A 1,568-nucleotide genomic window follows, 5' to 3' on the forward strand; every position below is an offset into this window, starting at 1 on the left:
TTATTTTTATTTTAAGAATTACATGGATTATTTATCCCGACTGTATGAAAGAGAAATTAAAGATTTCTTTGAAGTTGCAAAGATCAAGATGACTGGCACAACTAAAGAAAGCAAGAAGTTTGGTAAGCTTAGGCATGTCAGTTCGTTGTCTTCCTATTAAAAATGATTCTGTTGATGACAAATGATTCTAAGACTTTTTAAGCAAGGTGGAAGAAGATACAGTAGCGTGAATGAAAGAGGAGGTCTAATATGTTGGCTTGGTGTATAGCTGTTTCATAGAACCAGTATGTACATCTGTAAACTTTTTTTACTAATTAAAATACAACAGTATGTGACTATGACAGCCATTGTGCACGCATGCTGTAATTGAAAAGATACATTCATAGGAAGGGCAGTTGGTGAGAAAAACAAGAGCAGTCAAGTAGAGAAAGTATTAGAGTGAGAGACAGATGTTGAGAGTTCAGTTTCTGATTCCCTGAAAGACCTTTTATAGCAGCTGGGGGCAAGTCACTGATCTCTTAAGTCATTGCTCTCTACAGAGAAATGACAGTGATTCCTGGCTTCTTACTTGTCACTGGCTGTTTTCAATCAAAAAGAAAGTTTGTTTTCTCCCCTACCAAGGGGCTATAAAACTGTCACCAAAATTTCTCCTGTGATTGTACCTGATTTTTCTAAAGAGATGTTTTTGAAACATGTTAATTTTTGTTGCTTCTAAATACTTGAAATGCGCAAAAATGTAAAGAACAGCCAGTGAAAGTATCAAGTTACGAGGAAGGTGATTTGCCGAGGCCACATTCTGCTCTTGCATGTACCCATCTCTGAAGTTCCTTTTGGATGGAGTTCTGTGCCTATTCAAGTCAAGACCTGGCCTTAAGCGGCTACATTGTGTACTCCTTAGTGTGTCTGCCTAGCTCCCCTTTAGAATAATGAGTTCAGCATTTGCTTGTTGAAAGGAGCCTATTCCCTAAGCAACTTCAGTTCATCGCGAAACACAATTGAAAACGGATAACACATGTTTCCATTCTTTAGGCCGAGTGACTGTCTTTAGTGGGTAATTATTTTGTAATTCACTGGGTTTTTTTAAAATGCAACATTAATATATTGGTTATACTAGTCCAGACATTTGAATCGGATTGAATTTGTGTGTAAATATACTACACTTTGGTAAAGATACTGATACACTTGGGACAATAGGCTTTTGGAAACAGAAATGCTAACTCATCCTAAAGGTTAATTGTTCTTAAACAGCAGTGTGTTTATATCCTCGTTAATGTTTCACTGTGGATATGTTATGCTTTTTTTGAGTAAACAGCCTATTATTAACGCAGTTACATGTTTAATGTTTTCATTAAGTATTTTTGTCACCACTTGTTAGTAAACCATTTTATTTTGAGAGAATTCTTCTTCAGTATATGAAAAATGGAAGTAAAAGGGAAATATTTCTAAAATTATCTCTTGAGTAGGCATTAATCCCAGTATCATTATATATTAGTTTATCAAGTCTAAGATTCACATTAAGATAAATGAAATCATAAAAATATAACAAAATGCAGTAGTATCTTAATGTT

General features: G+C 34.7%; 1 protein-coding gene across 1 annotated transcript in view; it reads left to right on the top strand.

Moving 5' to 3' along the window:
* Positions 1–1,568, top strand: part of LOC105807672 (exocyst complex component 1-like) — an 85,106-nt gene that overhangs the window by 36,408 nt on the left and 47,130 nt on the right. Inside the window, exon 9 of the mRNA XM_012641095.1 lies at positions 17–122. Coding sequence (XP_012496549.1) covers positions 17–122 — 106 coding nt within the window. The remainder of the gene's footprint in view (positions 1–16; positions 123–1,568) is intronic.

Source organism: Propithecus coquereli, unplaced genomic scaffold (genome assembly GCF_000956105.1).
Source record: "Propithecus coquereli isolate 6110/MARCELLA unplaced genomic scaffold, Pcoq_1.0 Scaffold162, whole genome shotgun sequence".
Classification (NCBI taxonomy): domain Eukaryota; kingdom Metazoa; phylum Chordata; class Mammalia; order Primates; family Indriidae; genus Propithecus; species Propithecus coquereli.